General features: G+C 46.9%; 1 protein-coding gene across 1 annotated transcript in view; it reads left to right on the forward strand.

Moving 5' to 3' along the window:
* The window catches only part of LOC111152789 (ubiquitin specific peptidase 10), a 71,224-nt gene that overhangs the window by 15,352 nt on the left and 28,687 nt on the right, over nt 1-27,185 (forward strand). The window contains exons 2-3 of the mRNA XM_022511427.1: nt 16,383-16,451; nt 23,366-23,426. Coding sequence (XP_022367135.1) covers nt 16,383-16,451; nt 23,366-23,426 — 130 coding nt within the window. The remainder of the gene's footprint in view (nt 1-16,382; nt 16,452-23,365; nt 23,427-27,185) is intronic.

The following is a 27,185-nucleotide window of genomic DNA, read 5'->3' on the forward strand; positions in this document are numbered from 1 at the left end:
TGTGTCCTGCGGTCTGTGTCCTCTGCGTCTCCTTTGAGCCAAGCACTGTGGGCAGGAGGGTGGCACACCAGGTCAGGCTCCCACCTAGAGCTGGGAGTGGGTGTGTGTCCGCCTTCTGAGCTGGTGAGTGACCACTCACCAGCAGGGATGGAGGAAAATGAACTTTCAGAGGATGGTCCAGAGTTCATTACCATCACATCTGGGAGGACCATTCGTTCCCGCTCTCCTTTTCCGGGTTTGTCACTTCCTCCTCCTTCTGGACTCCTTTGAAGACTGTGTCCTTTTTTCTTGCAAGTTACCCTGCGTTCCATTGTATTTCAGTCTTCCTTTAATTTTTTTTTTAAGATTTTATTTATTTATTTGACACAGAGAGAGAAAGACAAATGAGAGAGGGAGCACAAACATGGGGAGTAGGAGACGGAGAAGCAGGCTTCCCGCTGAGCAGGGAGCCTGACGCGCCCCATTCTTCCTTAAATTTTATTGTACCTTAACTCTTCATGTGTTATTTTTGGGGTAGCCCCAAGCCCCAGGTTCTAATCCTGGCTCTATCTTGTGTTCATGGGATCTTGGGCAGTTAGTTCTCTGAGCTTGAAGTTTTTTCATCTTAACACAGTCAGCTGATACTAGATTCTGAATATGATACTTAAGACTTCAGTGGTTGGGGTCCAGAACCGTAGGACAGAAGGCGACCACAATTCATCTGAGAGACGTACAGTCAGTGAGAAACGTGACATTGCTTTGACAGAAGTAAGGAGGCAGGAAGACTTCCCTGAGGAGATGATGCCTGTGTTTGACCCTTGACAGGCCAGCAGTGCTCACAGCAGGGAGGGAAGAGGGGCCTTCAGGGCAGGAGAATAACGGGGTCTTGGCTGCACAGCGAGGTGAGGCTGGGTTGTTGTGGGAGGGACGGCCCTCATCCCAAGCTCCAGGGTTTCGGTCCCATCTCCGTACACTGGACGGGTAGAGTCGAGCGTCCGCGCCGGCTTGTGTTGTTCCGGGGCAGTTCGTGTGGTTCTTTCGTGCTGAGCTGTACCTTCAGTTTGGATGGTAAAGGGTCACCCGACTTAAAGTCAGAGTTCAGAGCCGCGTGCGGGCGGTGTGCAGTGCGTACCTGAGGGCAGGACCCTGGGATGGCATGAGGTGCGGCAGCGCTGCTGAGACCTAAGCTGCAGAAGCAGCCAGCCGGGGGTCTTTCGGGGGACACATCGGGCCGCAGTCGGTGTGACGGGGGCTCGAGAGCTGCATAAGCTCTCGAGCAATGCCCTTGTTGCTGGCCTGGGGCCACCCTTTGAGTAGCAGCGTAGGGCAGGACATGAGTGTCAGGGGGTCCCTGAAGTCCCTGGAATCACACGCGGAAGTGGGGGTGGGCGCGTTCTTCGGGCAGCGGGCCTCACTCACGTCAGATTCTCAGGGGCTCTGCTGCCACCCCAGAGCCGTCCGAATCACGTCAGGATGCAGTGACATCTGTGCACTCAATGCCTTTGAGGCATGTCTACCTCATGAGAGCAATCCGGAATGCGGTAGTGTCTTGTCTTCCCTCCTTCCCACTCCTCCTCCGCCGGCCAGGTTCTTTGAGGCGGGAAAGATGGCTTAAACATTTAAAATAACTTTTTAATACCTTTTGTACCATGAGTGCTCAACAGAAATCTGTTTAGTTTGGTGACAAACTCTTTTAGGGCTGTCGGGCGTCTTGACCACGTCTGAGGTCCCTTGTGTGTCCGGTGTCTCACCAGGTGCTGAGGGGCCGCCGCTGTGTCCTGCAGGTAGCCAGGCGCAGAGGGACGGCCATCAGGGCTTGGGCTGGGCGGTAACAGACAGCAGGATTGAGGAGGAGATGAATCATGTTTGCGGTCTTACTACTGAGTGTGATATATGTTCAGAAAGGTGCTACTCCTGCCTTTGGTTCGCTGAGATACTGTTCTCGGGGTCTCCATCCCGTGGATGTCGTAGCATCAGCTTGGATGCTGCTCTCACTTCATGTCGTTGCCTTGCGCTTGCCAAGTAGAGCTTCCTGAACATTTTGACATTTTGTTGATTGTCCCAGAAATTTGGGATGGAAAGGGTACCTAATGTAAGACAGTCTTCAAAATTTCTCATCTAGTAGGTTGGCAGAACAATGAAAGATGCCATTGGTATAAGGGTAGAAGCTGGTTTTGAGAAAATAATGGGTCTTTTGAATTTAAGGTTAAACAAGAAAATGAAAGTGGGAGTGCTGTGAGGCTGGCAGCCTGGAGAATGGAACTGTGATATGATCGAGCAGTCCGCGTGGCAGATGCCAATTTGGACTTCACCAACACGGTTGAAGCTGGGAAAGAAGGAGGGGTCCTTGTGGGGGCTGCTGAGGGACTAGCCGAAGGGAGAGGAGGGAGTGCTGGGAGGCAGAGTCCAGTCTTGCAGGGTGCCGGCAGACAGAGGATGTGTGTGAGAGAGCTCTGGATGCTAGCAGATTGATGCTTGGCAGAGAGATGGACGAGCTGAAGGGTGCAAAAGAACGCTGGCTTGGATGCGAGGTTATTTCTGTCCAGGCGGGGTGTTGGAGGTGAGTGTTAGATTTCAGTTAAGAGCAAATGAGAAAATGAGCTCAGCTCTAAAAGAATTATCTTTGTGGGAAAGACGTGTCTAAAACGTTGCTTGGCAGAGGGGGGCGGGGGAGACACCTGGCTGGCTCAGTTGATTGAGCTTCTGACTCTTGGTTTCAGCCCAGGTCTTGATCTGGGGTTCATAGTGGAGCCCCACGTAGGTCTCTGTAGTCGGTGAGGAGTTTGCTTGGGATTCTCTCCCCCTTTCTTGCTTTCCCTTTGCTCATGCTCTTTCTCTCTCAAATAAATAGAAATTTTAAAAAGTTGCATGGAGTGGAATTTTTTTTACTGAATTATTTCCAGTTGCATGGTAATTTTTCTTCTGATAGACATTTAGCTTTGTTGCCTTTAAGTTGTTAGTGATCAGTAAACCCTTAAAAGCACTAAAAGCGTTCCCATTTTATTTTGTTATTTTATTATTTTAAGATTTTGTTTATTTATTTATGAGAGGGCATGCGTGTGGGTGTGAGCTCGAGAAGGAGAGGGGCAGAGGGAGAGGGAGAAACAGACTCTGCTGAGCAGGAAGACTGACGCGGGGTTCCACCCCAGGACCCTGGGACCACAACCCGAGCCAAAAGCGGACGCTTCATCAGCTGAGCCACCCAGGTGCCCCAAGAGTTCCCCTTTTTTTTTTTTTTTTTTTTTAAGATTTTATTTATTTATTTGACAGAGATCACAAGTAGGCAGAGAGACAGGCGGGGGGCGGGGAGGAAGCAGGCTCCCTGCCAAGCAGAGAACCTGATGCGGGGCTCGATCCCAGGACCCTGAGATCATGACCTGTACTGAAGGCAGAGGCTTAACCTACTGAACCACCCAGGCGCCCCAAGAGTTCCCATTTTAAAAACATCTGCCCTGGATGTTGTTCATCAAGCAGTAGGTCCTCTTATAAAGTGAATAATCATTTCACATTGTTTCCTAGTTGGCGTCTGTCGGTTTGGGGGCATAACTGAGTGGCACAGTAGCTCTGGGCACCTTCCCTCCTGTTGTCTACGTAGTTTCTCCCACCCTTAAATTGCCTGTAGTGGTAGAGCTTTTTTCTAGGTTTCAGAAACACCCCTACACAATGATTCTGAACCCTAACTGCACATCATAACTACACAGAAAGTGTTTAAAATGTTGAGTGAAGCCTGGGTGCCCCCTTACTCCAGTGAACCCCGAAATTAAAAAAAAAGATTTATTTATTTATTTATTTGACAGAGAGAGAGAGAGAGAGAGAGAGAGAGAGCGCGCGCGCGCGCGCGCGCAAGTGGGGAGAGAGGCAGGTGCGGGGGGGGGGGGGGGGAGCAGGCTCCCCGCCGAGCAGAGAGCCCGATGCAGGGCTTGACCCCAGGACCCTGGGATCACAACCTGAGCTGAAGGCAGAGGCTTTAACCCACTGAGCCATCCAGGCGCCCTGAACCCCGAATTTTCGCAGCTGTGACCTGAGGATCCTCGGGTGATTCTAGGGGGTGGCCTGGGCTGAGACTCACTGCTGTAGTCCTTTGACCTGCATAGCTGATCTTGCTTCCCTGCTAGGTGAGCCCCACCAGTGGTTGGTTTTCTGCTTCTATATTGTCAACTAATTGGGAGAAATACCTCTTTTCCAGGATGCTCAAGTTATCATAAGTGGGACTTTCTGAAGTATCAGGTCTTGTTTTTCTCTAATGAAAGATTTTTAGGGGCTCCTGGGCGGCACAGTTGGTCAAGCGTCCGACTTTTGGTTTTGATCTCAGGGTTGTGAGATCGAGCCCCCCATGTTGGGCTCCACGCTTAGTGCAGAGTCTGCTTGGGGTTCTCTACCCTCTCCCTCTCCCACTTACGTGCACTTGCCTGCTTGCTCTCTCTCTAAAACAAATAAATCTGAAAAGATTTTTAATCCTAACAGTGAACTTAAATGCATAATTCAGGAATGAAGTTGTTTTGGCTGGTAAAGTAGACTATTTCTGCATAGTTGCAGTCTTCGTTTTCAGCAGATCATTAGGTGGAAGTCAAGCTGGAAGGGCAAGCGGTGGAGCGCTTCCTCCATGGACCGGGCCGGCCTTCGGTGTCAGCACTGCATTTGTGTTCTTTCATTTTCAGCAGATCATAATTTAGCAGCTTTTTCTGCTCGGAGCAACTCTTCTGAGTAACTTTGGTTTTCATTAACAACCGAAGTGACCCATTCAGGGGAGTCTGGGGACATTTGGGGAGCCATGGAAAGGGTTGAGGGTATCTTCCTCTGGATGTACGGGATACAGGGGCGTGAATTAGGCAGCTCTAGATCTTGCAGGGTATTTAAGAAACCACTGGCAATGGCCAGCAGTTTGAAGAAGGTCATTTAGGTAGTAACCCTGCTTGTTTTCAGACGTGTTTAAACTTGAAGCTCTGGTTTAGTGATGCGCTGTCCTTTCTGGCAGGCGGCCTTCGGTAGCCCAGCTTCTGTTGGTTTGGTTCCAGTGTATTTCATTAAGTGAAAAATCCTGTAGGACAGATGCACTTACAGGTTTCTCTGCCCACGTAGCACTCTGTTTAATGAAGCACTTGCGGTTTGACTCAGTGTTCCTGGCAGTAACGTGCGTGGCGTGGAGTCCGAGTAGGTGGTCGGGGGTCTAGGCAGCTTAGGGAGGTTGGGCTGGGCCAGGACAGTCTGTGGCGTGGTGATGAGGAACTATAAGAGTGGGCGCCCTTATGGTGACAGCTGGCGGCAGAACACAGATGTCATGCCCAGCGTTGTGGGTGCTGCTCAGTGCTACCAGCAAGAGTCTTTGGGCCGAGGAGCGCAAAACCTTAAAAAAAAAAAAAAATCCCAGTGTGTGGATGTTTTCAGACAGTGTTTGAGAATACTCCTGATGTAAATGAAAGGTTAACACGGCGGTCCTTGCCATCAAGAGCTGCTTTTGTAATACAGCTGCCTCGTCCACCTTATTTGTGGGCATGCGTTGATTGATTGTGCATCAATTTAAAAAACCCATTATGAGGTATAATTTAATACAGTAAGTGTACCCTAGATTTTAAGTTTTCATCTGGGGTTTGATAAGGACATGCCAGGCTAGCTACTACCACAATCAGTCTGTTGCCCTGGAAGTTCCTTCATGCCCCTTTGCCGTGAATCTCTACCCCGTATCAAGGTGGTTCCTGATCTGCTGTCTCTCGAGGCTTTCCCCTTTCCTAGAATTCTGTTGAGGCGGAATTACACGGCGTGTGCTCTTCTCTCTGGCTTCTCTTACTCTGCGTAACATTCTAAGGTTCCTCTATCCTGTAGGAATTCTCTCCCTTCAGTGAGGATTAGAATTTCATTATATGGCTGTACCGCAGATGCTTTCTTCACCTCCTCATGACCACTGGTTGTCCCGGCGTTTGTTAGGATGGAAGATGTGCTCTACATTCATGTGCGAGTCTGGGTAGAGGCGTTCACTTCCTGTGGGTAAACTACCTGGAAGTGACATTGTTGGGTCACATGATGTGTGTTTTCTTTTAGAGGAAGCTGCCAAGTTTCTCCAGAGTGCCTGCCTTGACACCTGCACCAGCAGTCATGAGCATCCCCTTCTGCTGTGTCCTCACCGGCGCTTGCTCTTGTCAGTCCTGTTAATTTTATGGTGCACCAATTTCAAAGGGAAGGATTTTTTTGTCCACAAGAGCAGGAGTCCATGTTGATGACAGAAGAGTGAATCGGAGCACAGATAGGTGGTTCTCAGTGAAATTTGTTTTTTAAAGAAAGTTGGAGCCAAAAAGAGAGGGGACAGTAAAGACTGGGAGAGCACCTGCTTCGCACTGGACGCGGGTGATTTGTTTGGTAGGCAAGGATAGTTGAGGTAGGAAATGAAACTGAGTTTTTAAAAGGTTGACCTGCCCTCAAACTTTTTGATTACATCTGTGGTTTGTTTTACCCTTTTTTTCCCTTCTGAATTTAGAACATGAAAGTGGATTTTTCTTTAGTTTGGGAGACCACATGGTATTTGTGAATGATTTTTCCTCTGGGTCAAAATACATGCTCTTAATAAGTTTTCTGTAAGGCTTAATTCAAATTGTCTTGATTCTGTTTAATTGTTATATTTAAAAATTAAGGGTTATATCTTGGTTATATTTAAAGATTATATTTAAAAGTGAAGGGGTGACTGGGTGGCTCAGTGGGTTAAGCCTCTGCCTTTGGCCCAGGTCATGATCTCAGGGTCCTGGGATCAAGCCCCACATTGGGCTCTCTGCTCAGCGGGGAGCCTCCCCCTGGCCCCCCGCCTCTCTGCCTACTTGTGATCTCTCTTTCTCTCTGTCAATTAAACAAATAAATAAAAATTGTGCTTCTTGCTGGAACATCTCTGATCTTAAAAATAGGAGAATAAGACCAGAGCAGTCAAGGTGATTTGATGGCACTGACATACGGGAAGTTTCTTCATGTGGAGGATGGAGAGGCTATCATTTCTTATCCCTAAAACTTTTATTTCCCATGGGGTTTTCTCTTCATCTTCCTCTTCCTCAGTTCACTTGTTCAGCAAGGCTTTTTTTCAGCACCTACTATGTGTCAAGTCCTTTAACTGCTGGCAATACAAAGATGAATTTAACTTGGTTCCTGTTCTTTTTAAAACAAACAAAAACCTTTATGGGGACATAATGTATCTGCAGTGAATTTCACCCTTTTAAAGTATATATGATGAATCTTAACAAATCACATATTTGTTTAATCCCCTCCACAGGTAGGGTATCTTTCAGCCCTTCTCTGGCTCCCAGCTTCCCCGTGTGCCCCCTGCAGCCTGTCTTCTCATTCACCCTGGGCCCCAGCAAAGGTGGAACCACTGCTAAAGTTCTTTATTGGTGTTCTGCTTGCTTTCCTTTTTCTTCTCTTATTTCCTCCCCACCCCTTACTTCCCAGATCAGCACTGGGGTGATTGTAATGAAAATTGAAGTAGGCGGACTCTGAACTTCTACCAGAGCGATCCTAGACAACAGGCACTCAATTCACTCCCTAATAATTTATCAGGTCTTTTCCATGTGATAAAAATTCTAGATAGCAAGTTATCATATAATGTGGGCTCTTTTATCTTGCTGTCTAGTGTTAGTTCAGAGCAGAACAAGTTAAAATCTAACTGCTTTTGTGCGAAGTAACGAACTCTAATGTAGACTTAAGGCTGGAAAGTTGGTAAGAAATGGATTTCTTTTAGAAGAATCATGTTTTGTAGTTGGAGATGCATTTGTGGGAACAAGTTTTAGCTCAGAGTATACAGCTAACGCATTACAGATCCTGCTTTGGAAGGTGAGAGGCGATCTTTTTTTTTTTTTTTTTTTAAATATTTTATTTATTTATTTGACAGATCACAAGTAGGCAGAGAGGCAGACAGAGAGGGGGAAGCAGGCTCCCCGCTGAGCAGAGGGCCCGATGAGGGGCTGGATCCCAGGACCCTGTGACCTTGACCTGAGCCGAAGGCAGAGGCCTTAACCCACTGAGCCACCCCGGCGCCTGGAGAGGCAATCTTCTGATAGGACTTTAGTAGTCACATAAATAGACTACATGAAACTAGACACAACATCGTGCTTTCGCTTGAATTGTGAGGAGAGTGCACTGCCTGTGGGTGTGGCTTTGTCACACAGTTTGTCCATTCTGTCCCCTTCTCAGGACCCCTCTACTCCAACTTAGTCCATTAAGGATCAGGCCTTCCTCTATCTCCCTCTTTGTTGGCTTTTGCCGCTTGTAACGCTCACTGCAACTCACATTCCACTCATTCTGTGACAAAACTGTAAATGTCGTAGTGTCCTGAACGCTTTGTCTGTTTTATTCAGTTTCTTCTTATAATCTAGCATGACTCAGTGTGGCTAGTTGGTGCCCATCCAGTACATATGGTTAAATCAGTGAAATTCCTGTTGTGCATCGACTGTCCAAACAGTGTCATGTCCATGTGTCCCCACACCACCCACACCACTTTGTAGAGTTGAAAGTGTGCGGTGACCCACCGATGGTTCAGTAGATGTCAGCATGCATCAAGGAGGACGCGTGATCAGTCAGGTTGAGTAAAGGGGCACCTGGAGGGCTCAGTTGGTTAAGCTTCTGCCTTCAGTTCAGGTTGTGGTCCTGGGGTCCTGCGATCCAGGCCCCTGCCGGGGAACCTGCTTCTCCCTCTCCCTCTCTCCCCACTTTGTGTGTGTGTGTGTGTGTGTGTGTGTGTGTGTGTGTGTGTGCACGCGCACGTGCACACTCTGTCTCAATTGTTTTTAAAAAGTTTAGTAAAGAAATGAGATTTTTTTTTGCAAGCACTTTTTTTTTTTACTTTATTGAGCTATAACTCACATACCATAGAATTCACCCATTTTTAATAAGTACATTTTAGTGGGTTTTAGTGCGTTCACAGAGTTGTGCAACCATCACAATCGTAGAGCATTTCATCACTTCAGAAAGAAACCTCCTGTCCGTTAGCAGTGACTCCCCGTTTCCCCGTCCCGGAACCTGTGACCACCACAGTTTACCTTCTGTCTCTAGAGACTGGCTTCCTCTAGACATTCCGCATGAATGGAATGCGACAATTTGCGTCCCTGTCACGTCTGACTTCTTAACGTGATGTTTTCAGGCTTTATCCATGTGGTAGCAGCGACTCACCTGGGGACATTTCCAGACCCTGTTCCTCTGTCCCGGTTAGATCCAGGATACACTTGTGGAGCCGGGGGTGGGGGGGGGTGCTGGAGGTGGCCGAGGCCAGCACCCTCGTGTCAGAGGCGAAAGTGAGACTTGCCCTCAGAGCTGCGTTGCTCCTGCGTATTTCAGCTTCTCTCCCAAACTCAGCCTTTTTGGGTTGGGGGATGGAGGAGGCGGAGACTGTGCCTCTCGGGCTCTCGCTGGCGAATCCGGCTTCTGTCCTTGCTTCGTGCGAGGCCGGACTTGGGCCTGGACTCCCGCAGTGGCCTGGAAGGGGGGCTCGCGCGGACGCCTGCCCGCCTCGGAGGCGGAGGGACAGGACGCGCACAGCCCCGCGTGCACGCAGCACTGCCTTGTGTCTGGTGTTTCCCTCCGAGGCGGGTCGCTCTCCGGGAGCCCCGTTGGAAGCAGACGGCCGGCCTTGGTGGCGCCTAGCGGAGGCGCGCTGTGCTCGTGCGCCCCCTAGCGCCGCGGGCGCGCCGGTGCCGTTCCTCCCGGCGCGGATCTGTGCCGAGCCCGCGCCTGCCGCCGGAACCTGCTTTGGCCGAGTGGCCCCTTCGCTTTTCCTGTAGCGTGAGCACGGCGTTTCCACGTTTGCCGGCCCCTTCCTGGGGCTTACAGAGCCAGACCCTCCTAAGGGCTGAGGCCTCGGGTCTCCGGAAGGTGACACCCAGAGCAGCCGCGTCTAGGGGCTGCGTGTCAGGAGTGTCTTGTCTCCATCCTGTGTTGTGGCCTTGCCGCCTTTTCCTGCAGCGCTTCTTGTATCTGTTTTTTTAACATACCCTCTCTAGAAAGGATCGGAGAATAATCAAACGTGCAGACAGTGGGAGTTTTTTTTTTTTTTTTAAGATTTTATTTATTTATTTGACAGAGAGAGATCACAAGTAGGCAGAGAAGCAGGCACAGAGAGAGAGGAGGAAGCAGGCTCCCCGCTGAGCAGAGAGCCTGATGCGGGGCTCGATCCCAGGACCCTGAGATCATGACCTGAGCCGAAGGCAGAGGCTTTAACCCACTGAGCCACCCAGGTGCCCCGACAGTGGGAGTTCTAAACCCTGAGCTGAGTTAGTTGAAAATGTGTCCCCGGTAGTGGGCAAGAGCATCGGCACCTCGCTGGCTCGCCTGCCTCCCAGAGAGAGGAATGCAGAGGCGGAAAGCCCCTGGAGCACTGACCTCGGGCCTTTCGTGTGGGCCTTTCGTGTGGGCATCGTGGCTGCTGGGAAGAGAGCGATCCGTTTTGCTTTCTTGTTTCTCCTTGTGACTCTACCATTCAGCGTGCTCTGGTGGGGGTTGCGGAAAACCTAGAGGGAGTTACCAGCTTTGCCTTAGACTGTATCTGCTACCCCTGTTAGAAGAGTAACATTGTAAATGACAACATAAACGTTTTGCAATGCAGTTGGGCCGACAGAGGGCCTTCAGGCACCTTTTGTTTCATCCACATGGAACCTGTGGACTGAGTGAGCGTCTGTCTGCGCTGGGCCCTGCACCGGGCGTTGGAAATGAAAGAAAGAAGGCGTTACTGCTGTTGCTCCCACGCAGACTCAGTTGTCCTGTTTTATCTTTCTGTGCTGTTATAAGACAAAATAAATTCATGCGGTCAGTGGAGTTTTCTTCCCCACTAAATTATAAATCCTGTGAAATGAGGCAGAATCATTTTTATCTTTTTTAACCAAGACTCCTATAATATTTTTTCCTTAGAAAGACGTTAAAATCCACTTACTAATAATCCTCCAGAGGAAGGAGAATGTTTCACACTCACAGAAAGAGAGGGGTAAGGGTTTTTCTCACAATTGAGTGTTTTCTGTTTTGGCTATAAAAAAAATCTCTTCATTTGGAAATAATTTCAAATTTACAGAAGTTGCAGAAATAAAAGTAGCATGAAGAGCTCCCTTTTACTCCTTTACCTGGATTGACCAGTTCAGATCGAACCCCCTTTGCTTAGCCATTGCCGTGGCTTGACTTTTCTTGTTGCGTATGCGCCTATTCCCAAACTTGAGCACACACATGGACACACACTCCTTCCTCCACCCTCTGACACTGGAGAGGTCATGTACCATGAGCTTACCCCCGGATGCTTCGACGTGTTTCCCAAGATTACAGATGTCTTCTTACATGACCGCAGGAGGACAGTTACTGCTTTCATAAGTGTACACTGGCGCAGTACTTTTTACAACCCGCTGTCCGTATTCTGATCTTGTCAGTTGACCTCACAATCTCTTTCATAGTGTTTCCCTCCAGGATGGGGTCCATTCTGGGGTCACACTGTGTTTACTTGTTGTGTCTTTAGCTTTTGCCATCCGGGATGTTTCCATAGTCTTTCACGGCACTGACTTTTTTGAAGAACACGGTCCTGCCTCTCTCTTTGGTCACGCTCTTCATTTTGCCAAACACCTAGAATAATCTGTGATTGAAAATTAGGACAGCTTTTGGAGCAGGAGGTGGTAGAACCCGAGCACGTGGCGGCAGTTGGTGGTCCTGAATCTCCACGACAGGCGCTGTGGTGTCCCGCGCAGCGTGGCTTCAGCCCTCTGTCAGGCATGTTCATTTGCGTACTTGCCTGTGAAATGCGGGCCAGCGTACTCTGTGTCCCGGCACTGGGATTTGCTCTCGCATAAATATTTGGCCTTTATCTTTGTAGTTTTTATCAGAATGTTAAAAAGTTACCTTTTTTTTCCCCTCCCATTGAATTCGTGTAAGCTAACTCTCCTAATTGCCTTTCTGGAACAGTGCGGGTAATAAATGCTTATTTGTGGTAATGCTTCCTGTAGTCAGTTTTGAATGATGTCGAGGATTTTGTTAAACACTGAAATGATGTCATAAACTCAGAATTTTTGTGGGATATTCTGTTAAATCGTTCCAAGTGAACATTTGAATGGTTACCAGAGAGGCATTCGTTACTGTGCCTAGAAAGAAATAATTGTCTGTTTCGTTGCATGCACTGCGGAGGGTGGAGATGCGCTTTCGGGAAGCTTTCCCTTGCCCGAGCCCCCGGTGACTTGCGCTCTGCCGACCGTGAGACTGAAGTCCCTCCTTGCTGTTCCTTATGATGCCGGCGCTTCTGGCTGGGCGGCGGTCTGTGTACAGGTCCAGAGGAGGAAGGTCTGGGCCGTTTCTCTGCCACGAACAGAAGGGGAATGGCCGTTCTGTAGGAAACAGATCCTAGCCCAGCTCCTCGGGGAGGCCAGCACCTTGCACAGATGCTGCTTCCTTGGCACCAGCTTCCTAGCGGTCCCCTCTGTCCTCTCCGTCACACAGCTGAAGTGACTGTTGTTTATACTGTGGAGGTGTAGCCGCTCACTTTCAAAGACTCATGCATTTGAGGGGTTGGAAATCCGTCTGATTGTGGCCAGAGGATGTGATTCACGGGTACCTTGGCGGCCCTGCGCATGTGAGCCGCCGTCCAGCAGCTCCCGTTGCAGTGACAGTAGCTCCTGCTGCCATTTGTTGAGTGCCGGGTGATATTTTAGCGTCACACAGTTGATAGTTTGCAGTTGCTTATGACGGCTCTTTGGGATTAAATGTTTTCATCAAGTCCTAATCTGTTGTCAGGGAGATCTTGAAATGAACACAGGCACAAATTTAGGGGGCACACTTGTCTCTGCAAAATGGGTATCTTTGAAAAGTTGTAGAGTCATTTCAGAATTGTTTGCAGAGACTTTTTATGAGTAGTTTTTTGAATGCATAAGGTATTTATTGAATGCATAAGGTATTTACATGGTCTGGAACTAAGAATTCTGACCAGAGACACACTAGGAATCTGGTGTGGCTGCCCTGCCTCCACTTTGCTTTCCCTTGGCTCTGGCTTTTCTTCCCTTTTGTACCCAGAGTGTGCTCTTCGTTTAACAGTTTCCTGGTGATTTTCTCCCCTCCTGTACTGCAAGCTCTTCCATGGTTTTCCCCAGTTAGGTTTGTGATCAGATGGAAGATATGTATCTGGTAGAGAAATGGGTGGCATGAAGTTGTAACAGAAACACACTTAGGGGCACCTGGGTGACTCCCATCGGTTGAACGTCTGACTCTTGGTGTCGGCCCAGGTCATGATCTCAGGGTCCCGGAATCCAGGCCCGTGACGGCCTCCTCCCGCAGTGGGGAGTCTGCTTGAGATTCTCTCTTCCTTTGCCCCTGCACTCTATCTAAAATAAGCACATCTTTAAAAAAAAAAAAAAAAAAAAGCATTTAAAATCTATAGGAAAGCTTTCCTTTTTTTTTTTTTTTTTTTTTAAAAGATTTCATTTATCCATTTGTCAGAGCGAGAGAGAGCTCCCAAGCAAGGGAGCAGCAGGCAGAGGGAGAAGCAGCTTCCCCTCTGAGCTGGGCAGGTCAGGCTGATCTGTTTTCTGTCCTTACCGTTTTGCCATAGAATGTTACATAAATGTAATCATACCACATGTAGCTTTTGAAGTCAGACTTCTTTCCCTTAGCGTGATGCTTTTGAGAGCCACTGAGCAGCATTTCATTTGTAGACGTACCACATTCACCTCTTGACGGACATTTGGGTTGTTTTAGTGTTATGAGTAGAGCTGCTGTAAACCTCAGCATGCAGGTGTTTTCCGTGGACATAGGTCTTTATTTCTCCTGGGTGAGTAGGTGTGGGTGACTTGGTATGAAACTGCCAAACTCTTCCCCAAAGCAGCTGTACCGTTCTGCACCTGTGTCAGCCATGAGGGAAGCTGCAGTCATTCCCTAATCCTCAGCATTTGGTATCATCGGGAATATTTTCTCCTAATCTATGGCTTGTGTTTTCATTTCCTGCTGAGTAAGTTTTGAGGTTTTATATCTAGACTTGAGATGTCTCTCTGTAGTGGGCTGTAAGAGAATGCCATTCAGCAGTGTCGTTTCTTCACCCCCGCCTTCTTCCGCTTCCTTTGCACTGGAATAGACCTTTCCCTTCCAGAGCTCGCGATTACACCTGAGAGCAGTTGATACAGGCTCTCCCCTGGTGTTGGAAATGGTAAGAGGGTCTGAGTTCCTGTTGCAGACGATGATTTCTAAATTGTTTTGGGACTCTGCTTATTTTTACCATTACTATCAATGCACAGTTTCTTTGTGGATTTTTGCAAGTATATGCGAATGTTATGTGACGATGTTCTTATTTTTAATATATATTTGCGGTCTGGCTAGCTATTGCCAAAGAGCCCTCCGGCAGTATTTTCCCATGAAATGTTGGTGCATTGGGGTGCATGGGTGTCTGAGTCATTGAGTGTCTGACTCTTGGTTAGGCTCAGGTCACAATCTTAGGGTCATGAGATCGAGCCCCCATAGGGCTCTGCCCTCCTCGGGGAGCCTGCTTGAGATTCTCTCCCTTCCCTCTACCCTCCCCCTCTGCTCCTCCCCCTGCTCAGACTTGCACACTCTAAAATAAGTAAGTAAATTAAAAAAAACTTAAAAGAAGGATCAGTGCATTCTTTTTTTTTTTTTTAAAGATATATTTATTAGAGAGCACATGCATACAAGATGGGGAGAGGGAGACTCCCAGGGAGATTCCTCCCACTGAGCTCGGAGCCCAACATGAGGCTTGATCCTAGGACCCTGAGATCATGACCTGAGCTGAAATCAGGAGTCAGCCACTTAACTGACTGTGCGACCAACCAGGCAGTCCTCGGTGCAGTCCTACTAATACGCTGTGAGAGTTCATTGTTATTTATTCACGTTTGTGATAATAATAGGCATTTCCATTTATATAATATGTGCTTACTGGATATTTTTGAATCACATGCTTGTACATTTCGCAGCAGGTCACTCAGCTCCATTAGAGCCAAGGAACCACAACTCTGCTTACCATTTTTTCTTTTTTTAAATTTTATTTATTTTATTTTTATTTTTATTTTTATTTTTTTAAAGATTTTATTTATTCATTTGACAGAGAGAGATCACAAGCAGGCAGAGAGGCAGGCAGAGAGAGAGGAGGAAGCAGGCTCCCACTGAGCAGAGAGCCCGATGCGGGGTTCGATCCCAGGACCCTGAGATCATGACCCAAGCAGAAGGCAGCGGCTCAACCCGCTGAGCCACCCAGGCGCCCATCTTTTTTTTTTAAAGGTTTATTTATTTGAGAGAGAGAGTGAGTGAGCAGGTGAGGGGCAGTGGGAGAGGGAGGTCAGGCTCCATCCCGGGACCCTGAGATCAGGACCTGAGCTGAAATCAAAGGTTACTCACTTTAACCAACTGAGCCACCCAGGCACCCTATCTGCTTACCATTTTTTTTTTTTTAAGATTTTATTTACTTATTTGACAGACAGAGATCACAAGTAGGCAGAGAGGCAGGCAGAGAGAGTGGGGGGAAGCAGGCTCCCCGCTGAGCAGAGAGCCCGATGTGATGCGGGGCCCGATTCCAGGACCCTGAGATCATGACCTGAGCCTAAGGCAGAGGCTTAACCCACTGAGCCACCCAGGCGCCCCTGCTTAACCATTTTTATCCCCAGTACTGATCTTTGTGCATGGTGTTAGTAGGCTCTAAATAATTATTGACTAGATGAGTGAATAATTTAGTGAGCAGTTCTCTGTTGTAGAAATCTAGTCATCCTGATTCTTGTCAGTGACTTAGTTTGTAAAGCTCCGGGAGAAAATGAGCCACTGGGCACCTGCCACACTTGCTTCTGCCGTTGAACCGGTTGTTTTCCCACAAAGTCAGCGTTCAGAGTTCTGTGAAGGGTTTATAACTAGACCTGTGTCTGCTCAATAATGTGTTTATACGTCAGGTTTAAATGAACTTTCAGGATAAAAAGGTACATATATATTTATCTCAAAGCTCGTTCATCAGGATCATTAGCTTTTTTTTTTTTTTTTTTTTTTTTTTTTTTTGATAACTCTGTCTTCCCATGTGAACACTGTGAACCACGTTTTCTGCTTTCCAGTAGTGCATGTGGCAGAGAACACTGGCATGGAGGTAGTGAATGAGTCAGTAGAAAGGTGAACGGGACACCTGGAAGTGTCTGTGAGCCAGAAAATTGTCCTTCAGGCAGGACTCTGCTGACAGGTGTGGTGTACAGTGTTTCAAAGTAAGCTTATCGGTTTCACGGTGTTCTCTGACAATTTATGAAAAGGCTCAGTAGTATTTTCTTTTATGTAATTGGAAATCTCCATTATGCAGACCCTTGATTTATTTACTTAAGAAAGGGCGTTGGGCTTCTGGCCTACACATTTCATAGGATTGGTATAATATGTAGCATTTTCCCTGAAAGTATATAAATTGGATATTTTATGTGATCAGTGGCTTTTTTTTTTTTCTTTTCCAGTATATTTTTGGAGATTTTAGCCCTGATGAATTCAATCAGTTCTTTGTGACTCCTCGCTCTTCAGTTGAGGTAAGACAAAACGTTTTATTGAGTATGTGTGTAGATAAAATTACTGGTTATGTTTTAGTTTTGATTTTTTTTAAATTTATGCTTTTGTGATAAATCCACTGTACAGAAATGTATAGAAAAGAAACTAATAGAAATGCCCAAACCCACCACCAGATTTGACTGATATTGACATTTTGCTATATTTATATAGCAAAGACATCACAGATACAGTTGAAGCCTCCTTTGTACCCCTCTCCCATCTCATTCCGCTCCCTCTGCAGAATTAACAGCTCTGCTGAGTTGGTATTGTTTACTGACTGGTTTTCACCTTCTACTACACACAGGGGTGTCAGCAGATAGTAACATCGTAATTTTTTATGTGGTTTAAAGGATAAATGGTTTCATACGCAGGGGTTAGGAGTGCGGACCCCGCTTCATTTGAAAATCTGCGTGTAACATTTGATGCCCCCAGAACTTAACTACTAATAGCCTATTGGCGATCAGAAGCCTTACTGATCATAAGAACAGTTGATTAGCACATTTTATGTGTTACAAATGTTATGTGGTTATTCTTAGAATAAAGTAAGCTGGAGAAAAGAAAATGTTAGGAAAATAATAAGAGGAAATATGTTTATAGTGTTATACTGTATTTATAGAAAAAAATCTGCCTGTAAAGTGGACTGCACAGTTGAAACCCATGGTGTCCAGGGTCAACTGTGTGTTCATCGTTTTGAGGTTTATTTCTTACTAAGGTATTGTTTGCTCTATCTGTGCTGATACGTTTTGTTTTTTGTTCTTTGATTTTAATTGCTAAGCACTGCTGGTAGAACAGCTCTCAACAGCTGTCACAGCTCATTTGCCTTATCTCCTCGCAAGGACCATTGGGGTCTTTAGTTGGTACACAGTTACAGAAATGTTGCAGTAAACATATTTTACGTGCCTCTGTGGATTTCTCCAGGCTTTGGCCTTAGGAATGGAACTGGTCAGCGGGGAAGGAATAAGCATCTGTAGTTTGCTGGAGACCGCTGATCTGCGTTCAAAGCATGTAACAGTCTGCATCCCCATCAGCAGTGCACGAGCGTTCTCACCGTCTCATTTGAAGAAAAAATTCTTGCTTCTTATAATAGGCATACTTAAAAACGTTGTTAGTCTGATGGGTCTGAATGGATTCTCATTGTTAACAGTTCTCAGGTGACATAGTTGAGAACTATTGCATTACTTGCCTGTGCCCATTGACAATACAGATTTCCACTTCTTGAATTAAGCCTGTCTCCCCTGTCCACATTTTTTATTAAGCAGCTTGTCTTTTTCTCGTTACTTGCATGATTAGTGGTCTTTGGTTTTGCATGTTACAGGCATCTCGTTCTAGCGTGAGGGCTTTTGAACTTCACATGTGATGCACTTTTATCTCTTTTGCTGCATAAGGGAAGTACGTTTTTAACTTAAATGTCAAATGTATTGGCTTTTTTCCTCATGGTTTGTAAATGTCTTTAAGAAATACTTTCTTTGTCTGAGGTAATAAAGACTCTGGTTTTCCTCCTAAAGTTTTAAGGTTTTGTTTCCACTGTAGTGGTACAGTTGGGGTGGACTTTGCTGTGTCTGTGAGGTGTGGCCCTGATATGGCTTCTCCGGCGGTGGCTGTGAGTGGTCCCAGCGTCATTCGCTGAGCACTGGGCGGTTAGTTGCAGTGCCCGTGGCTGTGGCCCTCCTGCTTTATCTCTGTATCCTTACCACTCGTTTTAATGGTTGCAACTCTATAATCCATCTTCTGGGAGAGCACATATCCTCTTACACTTATTCAGAGGTGTTTTGATTCTCCTTCATCTTTTTTTTTTTTTTTTAAAGATTTTATTTATTTATTTGACAAGAGAAAGACACACAGCGAGAGAGGGAACAGAAGGAAGGGGAGTGGGAGAGGGAGATGGGGCTCGATCCCAGGACCCCAGGATCATGACCTGAGCTGAAGGCAGATGCCTGACGACTGAGCCCCCCAGGCGCCTCCATCCTCCCTCATCCTTAACTCTTCCTTGGGAATTTATGAACAGCAGGTCAGGTTTCATGAAAAATCCTATTGAAATTTCAGTTGGAATTGTGTTAAAATTATGGGTTAATTTATAGGAGAATTAGAATCTTTATGATAGTTTTCCTAAGCATGATTTTGGTGTATTTTGGCATTCAGTCTCCTTGTATGTCCACTCTTTACGTGAGTAATGGTATCCATTTTGGTTCAATAACAGCTTACCTGGACCGTGTGTTCACATTCGCATTGTAAATGTGAAAACTGTTCAAATTGCATCGAAGAGGAGAAGGGTGGCGGGGGTCGGGGGATGACGGGGAGTAGGTACGAAACTGTACTTAACTTTAATGAGACCTTAACCGGCCACTTAGATCCCCTAATAAATGTCCATGGTAGGTTTGCACGCGTGTGAAGTGTTTTTGCACAGAGTTCTTTTTTTTTTTTTTTTAGAAACTGGAGCAGGAGAGGCTGACTCCTTAGATTAGGAGCCACAGGGCCAGCGCTGCGTGTGGCCTTGGCCAGTCCTTCTGCTTTACCTTGGCTTCTGGAACTCTTAAGCTCTTTCTGGAGCCGTGGAGGAAGGATTAGATGACAGCGTGTTGAAAGTGTTAATTCAGCTGCACAGATGAGTGAAGGATTTATTGATTTCTCCTATTTCATTTTAGGGAAAGAGAAGAAATCAAAAAAGACAAAGCTTATATCAGATTTCATTTTAGAAAACGAGTAAATCCAGTAACATGCCTTCTCCGTCTGTTTTGTGTTCATTGATGGTAACAGTTAAGATTTTAAGGAATATAAGGATATGAGCCAGGGAACCGTGAAGCTAAATTATACATTGTATTTCCTAAGGCAATAAAATGTATCTGCATATTTTAGATTCTGTAGAATAAGGCTTGAAGTTTAGTGTTTCCTGACCAAAAACAAAAAACAAAACAGAAAAAAATACAAAAGTTAATTAGGCAAAACATGACCAGATCTCATATTTCCCAACCATTAGTGTTTCCTGAGATTCTACTCTATATACTCCTCTAATGGTTTGAATTTTAAATCATTTCTGTTACCGAATTGTGGTAAGATACAGGGGCATCTGCCAGGAACAGGACAGTTTGTGCTTTTTACAGTTACGGTTTTAAAAAATGATAAAGCCCAACTTATGTTTTATAAAAACCTTTTTCAATTGTGTGCATTTGCATTTCAAGTGTGCGGGTTTGTGAGTGCCTGTTTGCGAGTAAGTGTCAGAATAAAACCTTGGGTTTTCCTGTGATGTGAAAGTGGAAAAGGTACCATATTTAAGTCTGAACAAGCTGGGCTCCTTCTTCACTCCGCCGCGTAAGCAGGCCAGGCAATCTTGGGCAGTTTCCTCCATCGCGTTGTGCATTCTTTCTTTCTTTCTTTCTTTTTTTTTTCAAAGATTTTATTTATGTATTTGACAGACAGATCGCAAGTAGGCAGAGAGGCAGAGAGAAAAGGGGGGAAGCAGGCTGTCTGCTGAGCAGAGAGCCCGATGTGGGGCTCGATCCCAGGACCCTGGGATCATGACCTGAGCCGAAGGCAGAGGCTTAACCCACTAAGCCACCCAGGCGCCCCCGCATTGTGCTTTCTTAAATGAGAAAATGGAGGTTGTCTAGTCACCTCACAGAAATTTTGGGAAATCACTAGTGTATGGAGGAGTACCTAGTGGATAGCAAACCAAGAGGATAAAGCTGTTGGTGGTAAAGGTACATCAAACTTTCTATTGCAGAAACAGTGACTCTGTCTTATCAGAATGAATTATAGCCAGAAATCTAAGTCTTGCTCATTTTGGGGTCTTCTGTGTTTTTGCTTTCGAGTATGCATTGACAGATGTTTCTATCAAAATCACATATGGTCGGTCCTGTAACCCACAAAAAGGAAACTCAGGCTAATTAAGTGACTGGGCCAAGCTATCTTTCTCAATATTGTAATTATTATAATTCAGGAGTCTGGAGTGTACTAATAATATAATCACAGGGGACACAGGCTGTTTCACGGCGTGATGTGTGGCTGGATCGGTGGGTGTGGGAGTGATGTTCTCTTCCCCACACTGCGATGTCACTGGCTGGGCCTTTTATCTTGCACTGAACATGACTGCAGCCCTGACCGGCACTGCTCCCGCCCTGTGCTCCTGGCACAAAAGGGAACCCCTCCCTGACTTCATATATTTCTTTGGCTCTGAGGGACTTGAGAAAACATTTTGTCTCTACTTAGGGCCAAGAACTGATGAAACAAAATTTGAGAATCAGCAGGTATTAAAATGTAGAAACATTCTACCTTTTAGCTGAAGCCCTGGTCCTCTCAGTTGAGTTTCGGACTCTTGTTTTAGTTTGCTTGTTTGAAAGCTTGCCACTGGCCAGATAGGGTGGTCAGCAGTTTAACAGAATCAGAAGAGGGGCGCCTGGGTGGCTCAGTGCGTTGGGCCTCTGCCTGCTGCTCAGGTCATGATCTCAGGGTCTTGGGATCGAGCCCCGCATCGGGCTCTCTGCCCAATGGGGAGCCTGCTTCCCTTTCTCACTCTGCCTGCCTCTCTGCCTACTTGTGATTTCTCTCTCTGTCAAATAAATACATAAAAATATCTTAAAAAAAAAATCAGAAGAAACAACCTCAGCTGATTTCTTTATGTGATCCTAAATATTAATACAAATTTAAAGGTGACATACCTTTTCTAAAGCTGTATTCTAGTTTATAAGCCATCGTGATTTTAAGGTGAACTCTTCTAACTGGAGAAAAAGCTGTCAATTTATTGGATAAGCATATTTTGAACCCCAGTCATAATCATGTCATTAGTGTTCAGAAATAAGGAGAGAAAGCTCATTGTTCTTGAGCCTTCCAGAACGCAACATTTGAGGCAACACATCCTTTAACGTGTCACTGAACACACAAGCCCAGGATCGTGTGGTTCCCCTGCGGGCGCGCTGTTATTCTCGGCAGTTTGTGTCTTCATGGGATTTCGTAGGAGAGATTTAAGGTTCGTGAGGGTAAGAACAAATAGTGACAATGCCAAAAAGACTTTAAAACACTTCATTTAGTTTATGAAATATAATTAGCATATAAGATTGTGTTTACGTGTCCAGTGTACTGGTTTGATACATTTGACACATTTCTGTTGCAGGATTACTGCTGTAATGTTAGCTATAGTCTCACATAATTACTCTTTCTTATAGTGGGAACAGTTAAAACCTGGCTTCTTAGCAGGCTTAAAGTTTATAATAAAGGTTGCTGTCTGTAATCCACACACTGTGTGTTAGACATCCGGGACTCGTGTATCTGCTGGTGGTGAGTGGTGGAAGTCCTGACCCTGTGGCTCCCCGCTCCCCTGCCTCAACCTTCGCTGGTGTCAGGCCAGTCGCCGTTTTTTTGTTTTTTTTTTTTTTAATTTGAGTTTCTCTGTTTTGTTTTTTTGTTAGATTGCAAAAATAAGGGCTATCATACAGTATTTGTTTAAAATATTACCTTCCTAATCAAAGGGCCTGAGTACTGACTTCAGATTAAGTCTGAAGTACGGTTTTCAGATTAAGTTGATTTTACTGTGCATCTAATATAACTGGATTTCAGTTTTTTAACATTGCTCACCTTGAATTCATGTGTGAATTTGATTTTATAATTTTTTATTCTTAGAAGTAGCTATGTAGTTAAAGAGGGAACTTTGAGCAATTCTCTGTCATAAATACACATTTACCACAGTCTGGGGGGCATCTTCTAAATGGTGGAGGTTTGTTGAATTAAAGGTGCCATGTGCCTGCAGAGTAAGGAAGACACACACTCCCCTCTTTTGTACCTGAACTCACTCCCACACTAATTCTTAGAGTTGCACTATTAGCTTAGTAACTCTGAGTAAGTTTTGTAAACGCAAAAAGAAAATGGCAGTGTTGCCTGGAGTCTCCTGGGGTCTAGAGTCTGTTTTCAGGTCCTGCCTCTGCCACTTAAGACATTTTGTGTAAATGCAGCTTGATTTTTAAAACAAAAAGCAAATACTTTTACTGCCTCACAGTTGCACAGATTTCCCTCACCAGGAGCGGCGTGGTGTCACTGAGAGGAAGAGAGAAGGCATTCTGCACCTGGGAGTTTGCTAAACTTCCTTAGTGACTGCAGGGCGAGAGGAACCTGAACCTGACTGGTGCTCAGACGAGCCTTTTTTGCTCCAGGTGTCTGTGCCCGCGGGGAGTGCTGGAGCACTGTGTGAGTGTTTGAGTGGCCTTTGTGCTGCGGTGCGAGGCCCAGGTGTAGCCCTAGGCAGACCCGGAACGGCTGCCTCCGTGTCGCAGGAAGATCCCCGGCGCCCCCCAGTGGACAACGTGCAGCTCCCATCCCTGCAAACCTTCGGTTTTGAACTGCCCTGTTTCCTCAGGTTCTTTCTTGTCACTCATTCCCTGGGGGAGAGAACTTCTTTACTGTGACCATTGAATCGACCTGCTAAGAGTTAATTGGGGAAATCAGCTGAGGACCCCCTGCACTGCAGTTCTCAGACAGTGGTGGGCGTGAGAAGTCTGGCCTGTCCTTCGGGGCGGACGTGCAGTGCCACAGGGGTGACAGACATGAGGTCACTAGGACTCACCTCTCTTAGTGGCTCAGGGCAAGTGGCTGTGGTATCTGTGGGCATTTTCTAACATCCTATGAAAGGAACGGCTTACGGTGGCATTTTATTGTAGTTGACTTACATGTCCATTGGAATCTTTATTTTCATTTTTTGCCTCATTTTTGGATCTTAAGGACAATTTTTAAAATCATTCCTGTGGTACTTTTTATCTTAAATGAAGGTGATTTAATTTTACTGCCTATGTTATTTTGGTAAAAAAAAAAATGTCATGAGAAAAGTTGAATGGATAACGAGTTTAATGAAAAAGAATGTGTTGGGTTTGAACATTTTGTTGAGTTAAAATTTGTTTTCCACTTCCCTGTGCAGCTTCCTCCATACAGTGGAACAGTTCTCTGTGGCCCCCAAGATCCCGACGAACTCCCTGACGGTAAGCTGGTTTTCTCCTTCATCTCCCCGGCGCGCTTTCTGGCCCCGTGTGCTGGGTGGGCCGGCTGTTCGGAAGTCACGGTTTCCTCCTGCTTCATACTTTCCCAATAAACGTTCCCTGACTGCTTGAGGTTTTTGCTGTAAACTAGCATGTTTGATCTCTGAATCATTTTGATTAATGAAGTATATTCTGTGCTTCACACTGTTAGATGTTCCAGGTTTAAGTATGGAAATAGTTGTTTGATGCCATTTTTTCTTGACCATTATCAGTGGCACACGTGTGTCCTTTATAGCCAGCGGTTTTGGTAAAAGTTCCCCAGTGGCCTTTCTTCTGGTTGTAGAGGCTGCTGCTGGCAGAGCTGGTGATTCTCTGAGAGCATGCTCTTTGCAGGGCTCAGCCGGCAGCTCTGATCTGTGCTGCAGTTTTCATTTCTGTCCCAGTCTGTTCCTTACTGCTCTCCGGAAGTCAGAGGACCTTTTTACTTCCTGGTCTGTCACTTTTCTGGTGTCTGTCCCAGATACAGAGCTCATTACTGGGGACCGTGCTCACTGAGATGCAGTGATTTTGTGCAGTTGAGGACTGGCGGTTTGCTTTCGTGCTGCAGAAGGCTGGGGCGCGGGTCCGTCCGAGCTGTGGGGCCTCGTGCGCTGTGTGGATCATTAAAGGCCCTTGCTGGGCTTGGAGAAGCAGATGGGGACCCTTTGCTTTGAGAGCCAGGGGCCTGGTTCCCTGTTTCATTAGCACGGTCAGACCTGTGAACGGGGTTTTCATTATAATTTAAACAAACCTGAAGAACCTGTCCAGACTTTGTATGTACAGTACAGCCGGAGAGTCGACAGCATCTAATGTCCTTAGCGGTTTGGAGGAAACCATGATCTGGGAGGCTGAGGGAAAGAGCAGTGCTAGGGGCGACTGGGTGGCTCAGTCAGTTACGTGTCTTTTTTCAGCTCGGATCATGATCCCGGGGTCCTGGGATCGAGCCCCACCTTGGGCTGCCTGCTCAGTGGAGGCCTGCTTCTCCCTCTCCCTGCTGCTCCCCCTGCTGTGTGCTCACGCCCTTTCTCTCTGTCAGATAGATAAATAATCGTTTCAAAAAAAGAAGAAAAGGAAGGAGCAGTTCTAGTGGTGGCTGAGGACAAGAGTGCAAGGGAGTGAGCTGGAGGGGTCCGGACGCCCTGCTGGCTGGCTAGCCTTCGGAGCCCCCGCCTGCCGAGTCCGCCGCCGTCTGTCCCCGAGTACTTGGCGCGTAGGAAGTGTGCTGCGGTGGCTTACTCAGCGCTTTCCCTTTGGTGTTGCTCCTTTCTTTCTCGTTTGGTTCACGGTCTCACCGTCTATCCAGGGCCCAGGCTGCAGGTTGGAGGCTCCACCAGCTCCTCTCCGTGGCTTCTCCCTCCCTTCCTCACGCCGCACCCCTCCTTTAGGCTGTCTTCTCGGCTTAGTTCCTGCCTCATGGCTCCTCTTCTCCATTGTCTCTCCTCTCAAGTCCATCTTTTCATCTGCCAAAAACACAGCTGGGATCTGGCCACCGGCTCACGCTGCCAGTGGCAGGGCGGCTTAAAGGCGCATTTCCCTGGGGCCTTTCCTGTTCTCTTGTGTTTCTGTGACGTTTATTCCTTTCACAGTGCCTGTCCCGCTGGCCGGTAATGAGTCTGCCTCCCTCTTCCGACAGTTGGGCTCTGGGTGGCAGGGATCAGGATCACCCATTTCTCTGTGCTCAGCAGCTGCGCACTGTACTTCTGGGATGTTGTAAACCGTCAGTGTGTTTTTGGGTAAATGATTAGGATGATTTGTTCTCCCGCCCACCGTGGGGAGCTACAGCGAGTGCTTTCAGGGGCTCCTCATCACGGCGTGCCTTTCATACCTCTGCTTTTTTTAGTCCGATCCTAGAGCTGGGATTGACTCCCCCCACCCCTCCAGCCAGCTCTCCTGCCAGTTCCACTGACTTCCTGTGGCTTCTGACTGAAATTGGTTGCTCTTTCCTATATCTGGAAGCATCCTTTCTGGGAAGCTGTTGAGGCCTTCTCTTGCCCTGCCTCTGCACTGTCAGCTTCAGTCCGAGGTGTTTTTCTGCTACTCGCTGTCACTCCCGGAGGCAGGGACTTCGCCGTACTAATCTCGTACCCTCTGTGATAATAAGCACTTGGCACGTAGCTAGGTGCTCTGTTAACTGGAGAAATCAGCCAAGGAAGCCACGTAAGCAGCACTTCCCAGACAGCGATGGGCACAACAGTCTCTGGGGGCCCCCAAGCATTGCAGACCGTGTGGCCCATCCAGCACCCTGGGCGCCGCAGGGAGCCCGCCTAGCAGAACGCTATGTTAGGATGGCGTTGTTTTATTTGAGCTGGTTTTCCTTCCCCCAGCAACCCCACTGTCTGTGTGGCCTGAGCACTGAGGCCCCATTCACCTGATGCGTCGACTGTGTGTTTTAAGCCTGGGTTTGTAGGCTTTCACCATGCCTTCAGCCCACAGATTGGGCTTCGTGCTGACTCCTCTGCTGTGCGGTGCACACATGTGTCCGTGAAACATGTTGTGGATGAGAAGAGGGACTGTTTTGGTCAGGACTCTTCGCCTTTTGGTGGTACACTCAGACCCTCTACGGGGTAGGTGTTTTGGAAATAACCGTAGCATAATGTTTCCATTAATGTCCTTTCCTGTTCTAGAATATTCTGTGATACGATAAGATTAAGGATGGAAATGTGGAAGGCACTGTGTCTATTGGAAATAATCAAGATCTTGCACAAGCTGCATGCCACAAAGCATACTAATGTCTGATTTCACAGCGCACACCACCGTCTGCAGAGGGTGGCCTCCCCACGGGGAGTGTTCTTCCTTGCCTCACACACATCCATGTCTGTCTGTGGAGTGGCATTGCACCCTCGAAGCATCGTGGGAGAGGTGGTGCCTGAAATCAAACGGACACTTTATTTTTAGGTGTCATAAAAGAGAACATCATTTCTCTTTAGTGCTTCTTCTCAAAACAAGGGAAAAAAAAGCAGTGCTCAGAGGCGAATGGATTCAGATGTTCATATTGGTGACTGTGTGACAGTGTGCTGTCAGGTGCGGGGGTCATTAGTATCCCTTTTCCAGGAACTTCTTGTTGTCGGGAAGGTGCAGCCCCGCCCCCTGAGGTGTGGTCACAAAGCAGAGGAAGAATTAGGGGACTGGTGGCATCCCTGTCCCCAGCTGTCTTGCACACGATGAGCCCCTCGGGCTGTTTGTTGAAAGGCTGCCAAGGTCAAAAGTATTCAGTTATTTGTAGTAGAGCACAGTTCTCTTGGTAGTATGATTTTATTGATTGGTTTGTTTTGGAATACTTGCCTTGAGAAGTTGGCCTCTTATGCTAGACTGGGAGAGATGTGCAGTTATGCATTCCGGATAAATGAGAAGGCGTGTGTCCTTCCCTTAACGTCAGAATTTATAACTGTTTCATCAGAGACACAGTGACACTGGCACTTGACGTCTGCTGAAAGATGGCAGCTGAGTCTACAGCTTAACCTGACTCAGAGATGTGAACTGTGAAAACATGTACATTTTGGAGTAGATGGACTGTAAAGATGGTCTGTACTACTGCTAGCCAGTTGGCGGGAAGTATCAAAGGGTTCCAAAGAAATTTTTAAAAAAGTTTGCAGTCCTAATTGTCCTTTGGTGTTTTTGGAAGTGTGGCCACCACCTGTGGAGTTGGTCCACTAGCAGCGGATTTCGGGCACAGTTTCGCGCATTCAGCGAGGCCGTCCGCACACTGTGGCGAAGGTTGCAGGA

This window comes from Enhydra lutris, unplaced genomic scaffold (assembly GCF_002288905.1).
Source record: "Enhydra lutris kenyoni isolate GAN:26980312 unplaced genomic scaffold, ASM228890v2 scaffoldscaffold30, whole genome shotgun sequence".
Taxonomy (NCBI): domain Eukaryota; kingdom Metazoa; phylum Chordata; class Mammalia; order Carnivora; family Mustelidae; genus Enhydra; species Enhydra lutris.